This window comes from Thalassophryne amazonica, chromosome 20, assembly GCF_902500255.1.
Source record: "Thalassophryne amazonica chromosome 20, fThaAma1.1, whole genome shotgun sequence".
NCBI lineage: Eukaryota > Metazoa > Chordata > Actinopteri > Batrachoidiformes > Batrachoididae > Thalassophryne > Thalassophryne amazonica.
In genome coordinates this window covers 68,438,472-68,452,204 of record NC_047122.1, presented here as the reverse complement: position 1 = coordinate 68,452,204, position 13,733 = coordinate 68,438,472, and the positions used below count along the sequence as shown (strand labels likewise).

General features: G+C 40.1%; 1 protein-coding gene across 5 annotated transcripts in view; it reads left to right on the top strand.

Annotated features, from left to right (window-relative positions):
- Positions 1-12,808, top strand: part of LOC117502014 (receptor-type tyrosine-protein phosphatase U-like) — a 689,797-nt gene extending 676,989 nt beyond the window's left edge. For 3 of the 5 annotated variants that reach the window (XM_034160998.1, XM_034160995.1, XM_034160994.1), the window contains 3 exons: positions 6,216-6,373; positions 8,043-8,178; positions 12,609-12,808. In XM_034160998.1, the coding sequence (XP_034016889.1) occupies positions 6,216-6,373; positions 8,043-8,178; positions 12,609-12,671 (357 nt within the window). In that variant the 3' untranslated portion in view covers positions 12,672-12,808. The remainder of the gene's footprint in view (positions 1-6,215; positions 6,374-8,042; positions 8,179-12,608) is intronic. The other 2 variants (XM_034160997.1, XM_034160996.1) reach the window with 1 other exon arrangement.
- The last annotated feature ends 925 nt before the right edge of the window (positions 12,809-13,733 follow it).

Sequence of the window (13,733 nt, the reverse complement as noted above, 5' to 3'; positions counted from 1 at the left end):
CTAGTCCCCGTCAGTACTCTAGCTGCAGCATTCTGAACCAACTGAAGGCTTTTTAGGGAACTTTTAGGACAACCTGATAATAATGAATTACAATAGTCCAGCCTAGAGGAAATAAATGCATGAATTAGTTTTTCAGCATCACTCTGAGACAAGACCTTTCTGATTTTAGAGATATTGCGTAAATGCAAAAAGGCAGTCCTACATATTTGTTTAATATGCGCTTTGAATGACATATCCTGATCAAAAATAACTCCAAGATTTCTCACAGTATTACTAGAGATCAGGGAAATGCCATCCAGAGTAACGATCTGGTTAGACACCATGCTTCTAAGATTTGTGGGGCCAAGTACAATAACTTCAGTTTTATCTGAGTTTAAAAGCAGGAAATTAGAGGTCATCCATGTCTTTATGTCTGTAAGACAATCCTGCAGTTTAGCTAATTGGTGCGTATCCTCTGGCTTCATGGATAGATAAAGCTGGGTATCATCTGCGTAACAATGAAAATTTAAGCAATACCGTCTAATAATACTGCCCAAGGGAAGCATGTATAAAGTGAATAAAATTGGTCCTAGCACAGAACCTTGTGGAACTCCATAATTAACTTTAGTCTGTGAAGAAGATTCCCCATTTACATGAACAAACTGTAATCTATTAGACAAATATGATTCAAACCACCGCAGCGCAATGCCTTTAATACCTATGACATGCTCTAATCTCTGTAATAAAATTTTATGGTCAACAGTATCAAAAGCAGCACTGAGGTCCAACAGAACAAGCACAGAGATAAGTCCACTGTCCGAAGCCATAAGAAGATCATTTGTAACCTTCACTAATGCTGTTTCTGTACTATGATGAATTCTAAAACCTGACTGAAACTCTTCAAATAGACCATTCCTCTGCAGGTGATCAGTTAGCTGTTTTACAACTACCCTCTCAAGAATCTTTGAGAGAAAAGGAAGGTTGGAGATTGGCCTATAATTAGCTAAGATAGCTGGGTCAAGTGATGGCTTTTTAAGTAATGGTTTAATTACTGCCACCTTAAAGGCCTGTGGTACATAACCAACTAACAAAGATAGATTGATCATATTTAAGATTGAAGCATTAAATAATGGTAGGACTTCCTTGAGCAGCCTGGCAGGAATGGGGTCTAATAAGCATGTTGATGGTTTGGATGAAGTAACTAATGAAAATAACTCAGACAGAACAATCGGAGAGAAAGAGTCTAACCAAATACCGGCATCACTGAAAGCAGCCAAAGATAACGATACATCTTTGGGATGGTTATGAGTAATTTTTTCTCTAATAGTCAAAATTTTGTTAGCAAAGAAAGTCATGAAGTCATTACTAGTTAAAGTTAATGGAATACTCAGCTCAATAGAGCTCTGACTCTTTGTCAGCCTGGCTACAGTGCTGAAAAGAAACCTGGGGTTGTTCTTATTTTCTTCAATTAGTGATGAGTAGAAAGATGTCCTAGCTTCACGAAGGGCTTTCTTATAGAGCAACAAACTCTTTTTCCAGGCTAAGTGAAGATCTTCTAAATTAGTGAGACGCCATTTCCTCTCCAACTTACGGGTTATCAGCTTTAAGCTACGAGTTTGTGAGTTATACCACGGAGTCAGACACTTCTGATTTAAAGCTCTCTTTTTCAGAGGAGCTACAGCATCCAAAGTTGTCTTCAATGAGGATGTAAAACTATTGACAAGATACTCTAACTCCCTTACAGAGTTTAGGTAGCTACTCTGCTCTGTGTTGGTATATGACATTAGAGAACATAAAGAAGGAATCATATCCTTAAACCTAGTTACAGCGCTTTCTGAAAGACTTCTAGTGTAATGAAACTTATTCCCCACTGCAGGGTAGTCCATCAGGGTAAATGTAAATGTTATTAAAAAATGATCAGACAAAAGGGAGTTTTCAGGGAATACTGTTAAGTCTTCTATTTCCATACCATAAGTCAGAACAAGATCTAAAATATGATTAAAGTGGTGGGTGGACTCATTTACTTTTTGAGCAAAGCCGATAGAGTCTAATAATAGATTAAATGCAGTGTTGAGGCTGTCATTCTCAGCATCTGTGTGGATGTTAAATCGCCCACTATAATTATCTTATCTGAGCTAATCACTAAGTCAGACAAAAGGTCTGAAAATTCACAGAGAAACTCACAGTAACGACCAGGTGGACGATAGATAATAACAAATAAAACTGGTTTTTGGGACTTCCAATTTGGATGGACAAGACTAAGAGTCAAGCTTTCAAATGAATTAAAGCTCTGTCTGGGTTTTTGATTAATTAATAAGCTGGAATGGAAGATTGCTGCTAATCCTCCGCCCCGGCCCGTGCTACGAGCATTCTGACAGTTAGTGTGACTCGGGGGTGTTGACTCATTTAAACTAACATATTCATCCTGCTGTAACCAAGTTTCTGTTAGGCAGAATAAATCAATACGTTGATCAATTATTATATCATTTACCAACAGGGACTTAGAAGAAAGAGACCTAATGTTTAATAGACCACATTTAACTGTTTTAGTCTGTGGTGCAATTAAAGGTGCTATATTATTTTTTCTTTTTGAATTTTTATGCTTAAATAGATTTTTGCTAGTTATTGGTGGTCTGGGAGCAGGCACCGTCTCTACGGGGATGGGGTAATAGGGGGATGGCAGGGGGAGAGAAGCTGCAGAGAGGTGTATAAGACCACAGCTCTGCCTCCTGGTCCCAACGCTAGACAGTCACAGTTTGGAGGATCCCAAAAAATTGGCCAGATTTCTAGAAATGAGAGCTGCTCCCTCTAAAGTGGGATGGATGCCGTCTCTCCTAACAAGACCAGGTTTTCCCCAGAAGCTTTGCCAATTATCAATGAAGCCCACCTCATTTTTTGGACACCACTCAGACAGCCAGCAATTCAAGGAGAACATGCGGCTAAACATGTCACTCCCGGTCTGATTGGGGAGGGGCCCAGAGAAAACAACAGAGTCCGACATTGTTTTTGCAAAGTTACACACCGATTCAATGTTAATTTTAGTGACCTCCGATTGGCGTAACCGAGTGTCATTACTGCCGACGTGAATTACAATCTTACCAAATTTACGCTTAGCCTTAGCCAGCAATTTCAAATGTCCTTCGATGTCGCCTGCTCTGGCCCCCGGAAGACAATTGACAATGGTTGCTGGTGTCGCTAACTTCACATTTCTCAAAACAGAGTCGCCAATAACCAGAGTTTGATCCTCGGCGAGTGTATCGTCGAGTGGGGAAAAAACGGTTAGAGATGTGAACGGGTTGACGGTGTACACGGGGCTTCTGTTTAGGGCTACGCTTCCTCCTCACAGTCACCCAGTCAGCCTGCCTTCCCGACTGCACGGGGTCTGCCAGGGGGGAACTAACGGCGGCTAAGCTACCTTGGTCCGCACCGACTACAGAGGCCTGGCTAGCTGTTGGAGAGGAAATGGCGTCTCACTAATTTAGAAGATCTTCACTTAGCCTGGAAAAAGAGTCTGTTGCTCTATAAAAAAGCCCTCCGTAAAGCTAGGACATCTTTCTACTCATCACTAATTGAAGAAAATAAGAACAACCCCAGGTTTCTTTTCAGCACTGTAGCCAGGCTGACAAAGAGTCAGAGCTCTATTGAGCTGAGTATTCCATTAACTTTAACTAGTAATGACTTCATGACTTTCTTTGCTAACAAAATTTTAACTATTAGAGAAAAAATTACTCATAACCATCCCAAAGACGTATCGTTATCTTTGGCTGCTTTCAGTGATGCCGGTATTTGGTTAGACTCTTTCTCTCCGATTGTTCTGTCTGAGTTATTTTCATTAGTTACTTCATCCAAACCATCAACATGTTTATTAGACCCCATTCCTACCAGGCTGCTCAAGGAAGCCCTACCATTATTTAATGCTTCGATCTTAAATATGATCAATCTATCTTTGTTAGTTGGCTATGTACCACAGGCTTTTAAGGTGGCAGTAATTAAACCATTACTTAAAAAGCCATCACTTGACCCAGCTATCTTAGCTAATTATAGGCCAATCTCCAACCTTCCTTTTCTCTCAAAAATTCTTGAAAGGGTAGTTGTAAAACAGCTAACTGATCATCTGCAGAGGAATGGTCTATTTGAAGAGTTTCAGTCAGGTTTTAGAATTCATCATAGTACAGAAACAGCATTAGTGAAGGTTACAAATGATCTTCTTATGGCCTCGGACAGTGGACTCATCTCTGTGCTTGTTCTGTTAGACCTCAGTGCTGCTTTTGATACTGTTGACCATAAAATTTTATTACAGAGATTAGAGCATGCCATAGGTATTAAAGGCACTGCGCTGCGGTGGTTTGAATCATATTTGTCTAATAGATTACAATTTGTTCATGTAAATGGGGAATCTTCTTCACAGACTAAAGTTAATTATGGAGTTCCACAAGGTTCTGTGCTAGGACCAATTTTATTCACTTTATACATGCTTCCCCTAGGCAGTATTATTAGACGGTGTTGCTTAAATTTTCATTGTTACGCAGATGATACCCAGCTTTATCTATCCATGAAGCCAGAGGACACACACCAATTAGCTAAACTGCAGGATTGTCTTACAGACATAAAGACATGGATGACCTCTAATTTCCTTACTTTTAAACTCAGATAAAACTGAAGTTATTGTACTTGTACTTATTGTACTTGGCCCCACAAATCTTAGAAACATGGTGTCTAACCAGATCCGTACTCTAGATGGCATTACCCTGACCTCTAGTAATACTGTGAGAAATCTTGGAGTCATTTTTGATCAGGATATGTCATTCAAAGCGCATATTAAACAAATATGTAGGACTGCTTTTTTGCATTTACGCAATATCTCTAAAATTAGAAAGGTCTTGTCTCAGAGAGATGCTGAAAAACTAATTCATGCATTTATTTCCTCTAGGCTGGACTATTGTAATTCATTATTATCAGGTTGTCCTAAAAGTTCCCTAAAAAGCCTTCAGTTAATTCAAAATGCTGCAGCTAGAGTACTAACGGGGACTAGAAGGAGAGAGCATATCTCACCCATATTGGCCTCTCTTCATTGGCTTCCTGTTAATTCTAGAATAGAATTTAAAATTCTTCTTCTTACTTATAAGGTTTTGAATAATCAGGTCCCATCTTATCTTAGGGACCTCGTAGTACCATATCACCCCAATAGAGCGCTTCGCTCTCAGACTGCAGGCTTACTTGTAGTTCCTAGGGTTTGTAAGAGTAGAATGGGAGGCAGAGCCTTCAGCTTTCAGGCTCCTCTCCTGTGGAACCAGCTCCCAATTCAGATCAGGGAGACAGATACCCTCTCTACTTTTAAGATTAGGCTTAAAACTTTCCTTTTTGCTAAAGCTTATAGTTAGGGCTGGATCAGGTGACCCTGAACCATCCCTTAGTTATGCTGCTATAGACGTAGACTGCTGGGGGGTTCCCATGATGCACTGAGTGTTTCTTTCTCTTTTTGCTCTGTATGCACCACTCTGCATTTAATCATTAGTGATTGATCTCTGCTCCCCTCCACAGCGTGTCTTTTTCCTGGTTCTCTCCCTCAGCCCCAACCAGTCCCAGCAGAAGACTGCCCCTCCCTGAGCCTGGTTCTGCTGGAGGTTTCCTCCTGTTAAAAGGGAGTTTTTCCTTCCCACTGTAGCCAAGTGCTTGCTCACAGGGGGTCGTTTTGACCGTTGGGGTTTTACATAATTATTGTATGGCTTTGCCTTACAATATAAAGCGCCTTGGGGCAACTGTTTGTTGTGATTTGGCGCTATATAAAAAAAAAATTGATTGATTGATTGATAAAGCTGGCTGTATATAAAGACACATGACATTAACAGCAATTAAATCTGAAAAACTAATGGACTCTAAAGCTCAAAGGCTTTAAAGTTGACTGAAAGCTTATTGAAGGTGAGTATAAGTGAATATAAAGAATATATATATATAAATATAAAGAATCTTAAATGAATCAACTTTAAATCTCAGAGCTGTACTGCATATCAAATGAACTTTCTAATAATACTAATAATTACAGCACGTTTTGGCAGTTTGAATGGACTTTGTATCCAGCACAGCGTTAAGACCAGCTGGACTGAGGCGCTGAGAGAATGCCCCTCTGGCTGTGTGATGAGGATGTTTAACTGAGTTGAACAGCTGATTTCAGGTGTTCTGCTGGAGTTGATTAAATAAAAAAAATCTCACTGTCATTTTTGTTGCCTCACCTTCAGCTTCAGGAAGGCCAGCTTGTGGTTCGTCACTTCCAGTTCCTGCGCTGGTCCCCGTACCGCGACGTGCCCGACTCCAAGAAAGCCTTCCTCAGCCTTTTGGCTCAGGTTCACAACTGGCAGAGAGAGTGCGGCGAGGGACGCACCGTCGTACACTGTCTGTGAGTCCACTCTGGAGTTATGGGACATGTTTTAAAATCTTTCACGTTCAGAATTGCTAAAGATTTGATTTTGTGATAATGAAACAGCTTTTGAAGACAGAAATACCAAGTTACTCAACAAAAATATAAACGCAACACTTTTGGTTTTGCTCCCATTTTGTATGAGATGAACTCAAAGATCTAAATCTTTTTCCACATACACAGTATCACCATTTCCCTCAAATATTGTTCACAAACCAGTCTAAATCTGTGATAGTGAGCACTTCTCCTTTGCTGAGATAATCCATCCCACCTCACAGGTGTGCCATATCAAGATGCTGATTAGACACCATGATTAGTGCACAGGTGTGCCTTAGACTGCCCACAATAAAAGGCCACTCTGAAAGGTGCAGTTTTATCACACAGCACAATGCCACAGATGTCGCAAGATTTGAAGGAGCGTGCAATTGGCATGCTGACAGCAGGAATGTCAACCAGAGCTGTTGTTCGTGTATTGAATGTTCATTTCTCTACCATAAGCCGTCTCCAAAGGCGTTTCAGAGAATTTGGCAGTACATCCAACCAGCCTCACAACCGCAGACCACGTGTAACCACACCAGGCCAGGACCTCCACATCCAGCATGTTCACCTCCAAGATCGTCTGAGACCAGCCACTCGGACAGCTGCTGAAACAATCGGTTTGCATAACCAAAGAATTTCTGCACAAACTGTCAGAGACCGTCTCTGGGAAGCTCATCTGCATGCTCGTCGTCCTCATCGGGGTCTCGACCTGACTCCAGTTTGTCATCGTAACCGACTTGAGTGGGCAAATGCTCACATTCGCTGGCATTTGGCACGTTGGAGAGGTGTTCTCTTCACGGATGATGTGAAGGAGATGTGTTGCACTGCATGAGGCAAATGGTGGTCACACCAGATACTGACTGGTATCCCCCCCCAATAAAACAAAACTGCACCTTTCAGAGTGGCCTTTTATTGTGGGCAGTCTAAGGCACACCTGTGCACTAATCATGGTGTCTAATCAGCATCTTGATATGGCACACCTGTGAGGTGGGATGGATTATCTCAGCAAAGGAGAAGTGCTCACTATCACAGATTTAGACTGGTTTGTGAACAATATTTGAGGGAAATGGTGATATTGTGTATGTGGAAAAAGTTTTAGATCTTTCAGTTCATCTCATACAAAATGGGAGCAAAACCAAAAGTGTTGCGTTTATATTTTTCTTGAGTATATATGTAAATAGTGGCCTTGCTTGTTTTAGTTAGAAGGTGCCGTGGACACAGTTCAGACGTATTTAAGTTTTCTGAGACACTGAATCTCTTTACATTTGCTGTATTCATGTCAGGCTCAGGTGTCTGCTTTCCATTAGATTTGTTCTCCATCGGAGTGTCGGGGGCCTTTGATCTCTGGGGGTCGGGCGGTGTGTTAGACATCCCAAATCTGATTAAGCGCCCGCTCCTGTATTTTAATGAGAACTTTGCTCAGATATTCATCTTGAAAGTCTGCCAGTTGGCCTTTTTCTGACAGCATGCTTGATCTGTGCTCAGTCAAACTGTGACATTTCACTCTGTATCTCTCGCTGAGAGGCTGTCTGAGCTTCTGCACCAAATCTTTATTGGGTCACTCACGTCTTGGTGTCTGTCGGTGTCTTCGTGTGTTCTTTCTGAGCAGGAATGGCGGCGGTCGAAGTGGTACTTTCTGTGCCTGCACCATGATCCTTGAAATGATTCGCCATCATAGCGTGGTAGATGTCTTCTTTGCTGCCAAAACGCTGCGGAACTCTAAGCCAAACATGGTGGAGACCATGGTGAGCAAGAAGCACTATTTTACTAAATATTTTTACAAAAACCTACTAAACACTGCACCAGAGTCACACAGGGAGTGGAAGGGAACTGACACCATGTCTATTTCATCACCTCTCAAACTGGTTCTTTTATGGTTCACACATGCAGTTAAGAGGGATGTCAGATTGCACCCTAAGCCAGCCAGATCTTTATTCCACCCAACACAGTCGTCATTTTAATGCCCAGCACCCACACTGTACAAATGTACACTTGTGCCCATGTAGGCATGTTGATCTAAAAATGACCTGGGGTCAGGTCACAAGAAAAACCAAGAAAAAACTGGTCTGAATTCCTGTGCTGTGCTTTGTTTAACCTTCTGGGGTCCATGGATGCACCAGCAGAACCAACTCTGTTTTTTGTCATGTCCCTTCATCAGTTACACTGCCAATATTGAATGTTTCACACTTCTAACTTCTCTTCTCTCTCACTGCCTTTCACATTTTCCATCTCTTCTTCTCCATCCAGTAGAAGCACCGTTTAGTCCATCATGTTACACAGCAGCAGTGTTGTATAGTAACGAAGTAAAAATACTTCACTACTGTACTTAAGTACATTTTAGGAGACTTTGTACTTTACTTGAGTTTTTTTAATTCAGCTTACTTTCACTTTTACTTCACTACATTTCCGACCTTAATTGCATTCTTCTACTCTGATACATTTTCTATGTGCCATGCTGTTACTCGTTACAAACACACACACACACACACACACACACACACACACACACACACACACACACACACACACACACACACACACACACACACACACACACACACACACACACACATACATGAAAAAAGTCGTGTTTTCACCCAGAGACACCACTGATTACGAGTGACTGCAGTGAAGTCAGACCGATTTGTCATGAGTCATGTCTGGTAGGCTTTTTTGCAGTTGCACACTTGGGGGGTGTTTGTCAGGAAAATGATCATTTCTCTGCACTGATTACAGACCTGCAGCGGGTCTGTAATCAACTTTTCTGCAGCGCGGCTTTGCTTTGAACCTTGAACCAATCGAAGCAGTGCTTCAATCTACGATTCGTGGATTGATTGTTTTATTTCGCTTTATCCTAATTTTTTCCTCGCTAAAACCCTGAAGAGCATATGTCTGTGAGTAATATTTAATATTTTTATGTTAAACCGACCTGTTATGGTCTTCTGAAACAGTCGATAGATGTATTTTATAACTTAAAAATGGGACTGATGTTAACGTGTTAGCATTTCTATGGCGTTTTCAGTGTTAAAGTTAGCATTAAGCTGTTTGCATCAGCACGTTTGTGTTGATTTGTGTTCTGTATAATTAATGGCTCAGCGTTTGTTGTCATAAAAGACAAATTGTAATTTTTTTAATTTACTTTTATTCATATGTTATAGCAACAACAATAATAGTCTACATAATAGACAATAATAGTCAATAATAATAGACTAATAACGTTACAATACAGTTTTAGAGAAAGAGACAAAAAGAACCTAATGAATCAAAACACAACAGAAAAGATAAAACCATGTAACAATGAAAATAAATAAATACATATAGAAATAAATAACTGTTTCCTGTGAACACCTAGTGAGTAGCCTACTCTCGTTTAGGTTTTGAAACCTTGTTTCTGAAGTGTTTTTGTGTGATGTGCACAATTTTCAGTATTTTGACAAATACTACCAGTCATTTACAAGCCTAGATAAACTTTGTAATATAAAAAAATCAGTCCGTTTTTGATTATTAACATTTACTTGTACTTTTGATACTTGAGTACATTTAGTTGTACATTACTTGTCATACTTAAGTACAATAAATACTAGATACTTTAAGACTTTTACTTGAGTAGCATTTCAATCAGGGACTTGAACTTCTACCAAAGTCATTTTTTAATGGGTGTCTGTACTTTTACTTAAGTGTGATTTTCCTGTACTTTATACAACACTGCACAGCAGTAGTGGTGGTGGTCCAAGTCAACCTGGGCTGATGTGCATGCATGTTTGTTTGGCACATTTTATGCTGGATGCCCTCATTGTTGCAGCCTCAGTTATTTATCAGGGCTCAGGACCAGCACTCAGAATGCACTGGCTTCTCTACCCCGTGTAGCTGAGATTTTAAAAATTTATACTGCATGCTCCTCCTGCTACTACCCTCCTCATTTACATGGACTTGGGGCCAGTACTTAGGATGTACTTAATTATTCACTGCATGCAGTTGGCAGGAGACTTTCAATTTTAAAGTCCATTCCTGTCATCTGAGAGTAAACGTGCTGATGATTTTATGGATGAGTTGGTGCCCTTTCTGTTTTTGTTTAGCCATTGCAGCAAGGCACAGAAACTATGTTTCAAATGACAGTTTCACAGAACACAAACGGCTATACAGACATTCTATACAGCTGTGATTTTGCAAACTGTGATTTTGCATTTGTTTTTCTGTTTTACTTTTTTGTGTGCAGTTTTTTTTTTTTATCACTTACATCAATTACATGACCCAGTCTTTCACTCAGCACAAAGCAGCACACAGTGTAGCACAAGTATCACTGATATTGTGCAGCCAACACAGTTGTGGTTTTCTCTCTCAGTGCCTTCGCCAAGTTAATATATAATGGCAAGCATTTGCGATCCCATGGGTTTATTGGTCTTTAAATGAAGTGTGGTCAGGTGCAGTACGCTTGTATTACTGTCATGTAGCAGTAGAAAATGACTGCACCACACACCAGCAAAAGTCTGGTTTAAAGGAAGCCTTTTCCGGAAATTTCAAATGGTACAATATTCAAGTGTACCTTCTTTAAGTGGCTTCACAACACATGTACACTCCACTTGTACACAACAACAACAACAACAACAACAAGAACTAATAAACAAAAAACAAAAGTAAATTTAAATGGAAAATTCTGGGTCTTTTAGTGAAGCTTAGGGCGAGTGGCCAGCGATCACCTTAGTATTTCTTCTGTTTGTCTTGTTACTTAATGCTGACACATTATACTGTATTTGTTGTCTTTCTGATGCCTGATTCTGTTTTTTCTCTCTGTTTGAGGTGCAGCTCCATCCACAGATGGGAGTGGTGTCTGTTTCTGAAAGTCTCCTGTCCTGTGCATTGGCAAAATTTCCTGTATATTCATTTTGTAAATTGTTCTGTCAATTGTGTCTGTAGCATGGCCCAAGCAGAGGGTCACCCCTCTGAGTCTGGTCTGCTTGAGGTTTCTTCCTCAAATCATCAGAGGCAGTTTTTCCTTACCACTGTCGCCTGTGTTCTTGCTCTGGGGGGTTGGTAAGAATAGACCTTACTTCTGTGAAGCACCTTGAGGCAACTTTGTTGTGATTTGGTGCTATATAAATGAAAATAAATTGAAATTGAATAATAATCAACCTTTTAAATTCACTGCTTCACCTCAGGGAGCTCTGGTGTCCGCTGTGTATTGCACAAATCTGTTACGTTAGTAGAAAACCTCTCACTTTAGTCCTTTCTTAATATTAATGCACTCCACTATAGCTCCTAAAGGAGATGATTGATTAACTTGTTTTATTTAATGAAATGTTACAAACATGCCAATGACTCATTAAGAAAAGAAGTATCAGGCTTTTGTGCTCTGTGCCCTAATTTACTCTCAGATTACATACCCTCTATGGAGAAAAGAGGACTTGAAATGAACTCACAAAGCTGGCTTGCTGTGTTCCTAAAATAGCTATTTTGAAAAATTTATAGCATAAAATAAAATCCTCTGTTTGCCAGAATTGTTTTAGTGCTTAACACTAGTATATTCCACCATATCTCAAGTCATTTCGTGATGGCACCATGAAAAGTACATTAATCTATTGGTTCATGATACCATCATGAAAATGTGATGCTTTTGTGATGGAAGCACAAATTCATTTAGCGACTGGAGCACGAACAAGTGTGAAATAGTAAAATAATAATAATAATAAAAAAAATTGACATGACGGGAGCACGGACACAAAGCGTGAGATCGGGCTAAGTATATTGGTACTTAGAATGAGAATATCTTGACTCATTTTATTAAAATTTTAAAAGGTTTTCTTGTCCATCTGTACAAAGTGAAATTACTATTTTTCTTAATATGTTCAAGAGTCACATGCCTTTACTTTTGGGTCTGTCAATTAGATGGAAATTGCTTAAAAACACTCGTAGGTCATAAAACACCTGAAACATAAAGAGTTGGCAAGGAAATTATTCCAGTCAAGCCCCATTTATTGTCTGTTTTGTTGCAATTACCGAGGCAGCAGACAAAACAGGTTGACTGAAGGTGGATACAACAAAGAACTAAATGATTGCAATTCATCACTATGTTCTGCAATTAAATCAGCAACAAAGCAGATGGGTTCCAACAGCATAATGTAGAAATGTACCCACATTACTGAAAATAATTGTTTTCTTTATAATGTCTTCTCTGTAGGAGCAGTACCGGTTCTGCTACGAGCTGGCCCAGGAGTACTTGGACTGCTTGGAAGTCAGATAGCACCAATCCCACACTTCGTGTCCGTCCTCAAGGAAAAGATCTGGATCCTGGACCTTGCATCCTGGATCTCCAGTCTTGGCTCCTTAGCTCATGTATACAGCTCTGGTTCTCTTCTTCGCCATGCCTGGATGAAATAATGTTTGCCATAAAGACTCTAAAGAATGCTCCTCTGACAGTACATGATATTCTTTACACCATTTTGCTTTTCCTCAGTGCTCTAATCCAACCTGTACTACTTTTGTTTCTTACTTAACATGTGCTGAACCAGACGTCACTAACAGGAATGGAGTTCACATCATATGACCAGTGTCAGTGCATCTTGTTGTCAGTAAACAACAGGACTCTGTGACTCTGACAGCTCCAATATATCCTGCCTTATTATGAACAAATCCAGAAAAGGACTCACAGTTGAATACAACCACCAGGTGATTGTTTGTTTGTTCGTAACACTGTAAATGGTGCAATCTGCTATTGGTGAACATCCCTTGTTGTACTGTACTATATATGAACTATATCACAGGTGAAGCTGGTGGCTCCCTGTCAAACTGAGGGTGGCGGTGACAAAAGAAAAACAACTGTCACATCTTATGGACACATCTGTACAGTAGAGTTGTCCTGGACCTTATTTCTCTTTATTTATTACTCATGTATATAGGTGTTTTTCCTCCCCAAGGTGTTTCTAGGTGTTAAGCGTCTTTTTAGCGTGACAGTCCATTCTCTCTGTGTCTGTAAATGGGGATCACTTCAGCCTCTGCATGCCAGTCTTCAGTGTATCATCGCAGTGTGTTGCCCAGTTTGCTTCAGGAGGGTCTTGCGACATGAATCCCCACTAGTAAGAGAAAGCTATAAGACGATAACCATTGTTGCTGTGCCAATACGGTGATCTCTTCACCATATGCTGATGCTTTCTAAATTTGTATTTATTCAATGTGTTTTATTTTCTAAATAGTGTAAAATATTAAAAAAGAAATAAAATATGTTGTTGCTTATCAGTCACGCTGCAGCATTACTTCTGCCCTCTTTCAGTTTTGTATTTCACTGCAAACCTGACACATAGACTAT